Genomic DNA, 3,200 nt, shown 5'->3' with positions numbered 1-3,200 from the left:
CTGAACTGCCGCCGCCGATCGCAGCTTTTTTTTTTTTTTTTTTTTGCTTGGGGCGGCAGAAATGTCCTGAAGCCAGTAGGAGTTGAGGGCACATAGCACTTCACAAGATGAAGATCTTTAATAGCTTAAATGCACTTTGTGGTTGTCAAATTTAACATATTAAAAAAGCTAATCTTGTCCATTCGCTCAGTGCTGGAAGTGCAGGAAATATTGATGAAATCCTTCAACAGTGTTTCCAGTGTCAAGATACAGTATCACTGTACGGACTTGTTCTGAGATCAGTTCAGGAGTCCATGCTGAACGATAAAGACAAACACCTTATGAGAGAGGTAAGCAAACATTGCAATGGAAACTTTTGGAAGAAACGTGTTCCCTTTCCTCCGGATGAGTTTCTGTGAATTAAATAAAAAGAAAGTATTTGAGGACTTTTCATTGATTCAAAGCTATAATTCATAGGTTCATAGAATATAATGCCGGAAGGATCATGGTGATCATCTAGTCTGACCTGCTGTGTAATACAGGCTAGAGGACTTCCCTGAATTATTTCCTCTTTAAACTGGAGCAGATCTTTTAGAAAAACATCCAATCTTGATTCAAATATTTCCAGAGATGGAGAATCCACCCCAACACTTGATAAGGTGTCCCAGTCGTTAATTACCCTCACTCTTAAAAATTTGCACCTTATTTTTTAATTTTGTCTAAATTGGATTTTGTTTTACATTTGTCTGCTAGATTGAAGAGCCTTCTGTTATCAAAGTTATGTTCTTCCTGTAGGTACTTATAAACTGTGATCAAGTCACCCCTTAACTTTCTCTTTGATAAACTAAATAGTTTGAGCTCCTGGAGTCTTTCACTAGATGGCATGTTTTCCAATTCTTTGGTCATTTTTGTGGCTCTTCTCTCCAAGTTATCAACATCCTTTTTGAATTGTGGACATGAGAACTGGATGCAGTAAAGATGATATCAACACTACTCTTACTTGATATTTCCCTATTTATACAACCAAGGATCACATTAGCCCTTTTAGATCTATCAATTAGCTAATTTTTAATCCATTTCATGTGTCCCATGTTGATTTTATTTTAGTTTAGTTTCTTAATCAAAATGTTGTGCGGTGCAAAGTCAAATGCCTTATAGACGTCTAAATTTATTACATCAACACTATTATCTTTGTCAACCAAACCTGTAATTTCATCAGAAAATGATATCAAGTTAGTTTGACAAGATCTATTCTTCATAAACCCATGTCAACTGCCATTAATTGTATTACTCTCCTTTAATTCTTTATTAACTGAGTCCAGCATCAGCAGTTCCATATTTTTGTCCAGGATAGATATCAGGTGGATTGGCATATAATTACCCAGGTCATCCCATTTATCTCTTTTAAATATTGTCTCAAGATTAGCTTTCTTCCAGTTCTCTGGAACTTTCCCAATATTTCCAAACTTACTGAAAAACAGCACCAATGATCCAGAGCACTCCTCGACCAACTCTTTTAAAACTCAGGTTTTCTGGACTGGCTGATTTAGATATGTCTGTCTTTAGTAACGGCTGTCTAATGTTCTCCTGAGTTATTGGTGGAATGGAAAATATTTCATCATCATATGATATGACTACATCATCTGGCTTTTTTCCAAATACTAAAAAGAAATATTTATTTAAATGCTTCTGCTTGTTCTACATTATTACTGAGAATTCTACCATTTTCCTCTAGTAATGGACTGATACCATTGTTAGGATTTTTTTTGTTTCCAATATACTTGAAAAACTCCTCCTTATTATTGTTCTTAACTCCACTGATCATAAATTACTCCTGGCGTCCTTTTGCTTCTCTTATCAATTTTCTACAATTCCTAGCCTCTGATTTATATTCATTACCATCAGCTTCCCTTTTTTCCATTTGTTATGTATTGGTTTGATTTTTTTCTTTTTTTGGGACTTCCCTTCTAAGCTGGGTTGTTTTTTGACCAGTTTAGCCTTTCATTCTGCATTGTGGTTTTTTGGGTAAAATGTTCTTAAACAGTTCTCTATTATCATTCACATCTTTCTGTGTAAATTCTTTCTCCCAGTTGACTTGACTCATCATTGTTTTCAGTTGTGTGAAATTGGCCCTTTTTAAAGTGCCAAATATATATAGCGTTAGTTTGGACTGTGTCCTGTTCTGCACTTAACATATATAATCAAGCGATGTTCACTTAAACTAAGCAACCACAAATATTTAGTTCTGTGATCAATTCCTCTCAGTCAAGAAAAGGTCTAATACAAAATTCCCCTGTGTTGGATGAAACACTTCTTGAGTTAGGAAATAATCATCTGTAACTTTTAGAAATTCTGAGGACATTTTAGAACTGGCAGCATGAGCGCTCCACCATATGTCACTCAAATTGAAGTCCCCATAATAACAGCTTTTTTTTCTCTATACTTTATAGATAGGTGCTTAAGGAGCCAGTCATCCTGTTCTCTAGAATGATTTGGTGGTCTATAGCAGACACTTAAGTACTGCTGCATCTTGTTGCCCTTCTGTTAAGATATTGATCCACAAACATTCAAGAGCCAGTATCTAATATTTGGGTTTTTCTAAGAAGAAAAAAAAGTTAATAGCCAAATCCATCTCATTGAAGTTACATGCGGGACAAATTTGTCTCAGAAAGTGAAAGCAGTAATACTTACAATTGTATTTGCAGGCAATTTTGGTGCATAAAGTTCTTATGAGATTAAGATATTTATATTGTACTGTTGTATATTGTATAGCGGCTCGAACAACTGCAGTCTCTGAAGTTCCCTTATTGCTTCAACAAAACACCTTTTGAAGGATAAAATATGTATTTAATTTGCTGTAATAAAATGGAAATTGACAAATTTGCGTAACAGTCTTAGTTATGTGGACCCCAAAGATGAATAATTTACCCTTTCTATAATGTTTCCAATCTAAATCGTCCCTATTTTTGAAATCAGTTACTGTATTAAAGGTAAGACTACATAAATATTTCTAGAATGCTTGGGTAACAATGTTCACTAGAGACATGGTTTTGTATATTTTTGGAAAGATTTCTGAAGTGTCTGTCTTATAAGCCATGTTGGGCCCAATATTGCCTTTATTTACTCCAGTATATCATTCAGTCATTCCACTGAAGCCAATAAGATTGACTCCAGATTGACACCAGTGTAACCTAGCAGAATTTTGCCTGAATTGTACATCC

General features: G+C 34.9%; 1 protein-coding gene across 1 annotated transcript in view; it reads left to right on the top strand.

Annotated features, from left to right (window-relative positions):
• Positions 1-3,200, top strand: part of LOC112121903 (nephrocystin-3-like) — a 47,497-nt gene that overhangs the window by 28,315 nt on the left and 15,982 nt on the right. Inside the window, exons 16-17 of the mRNA XM_029914273.1 lie at positions 191-329; positions 733-770. Coding sequence (XP_029770133.1) covers positions 191-329; positions 733-770 — 177 coding nt within the window. The remainder of the gene's footprint in view (positions 1-190; positions 330-732; positions 771-3,200) is intronic.

This window comes from Terrapene carolina, unplaced genomic scaffold (assembly GCF_002925995.2).
Source record: "Terrapene carolina triunguis isolate 2854851 unplaced genomic scaffold, T_m_triunguis-2.0 Scaffold34029, whole genome shotgun sequence".
In the NCBI taxonomy this organism is placed as follows: Eukaryota; Metazoa; Chordata; order Testudines; family Emydidae; genus Terrapene; species Terrapene triunguis.
This window is presented reverse-complemented; position numbering and strand designations above follow the sequence as displayed.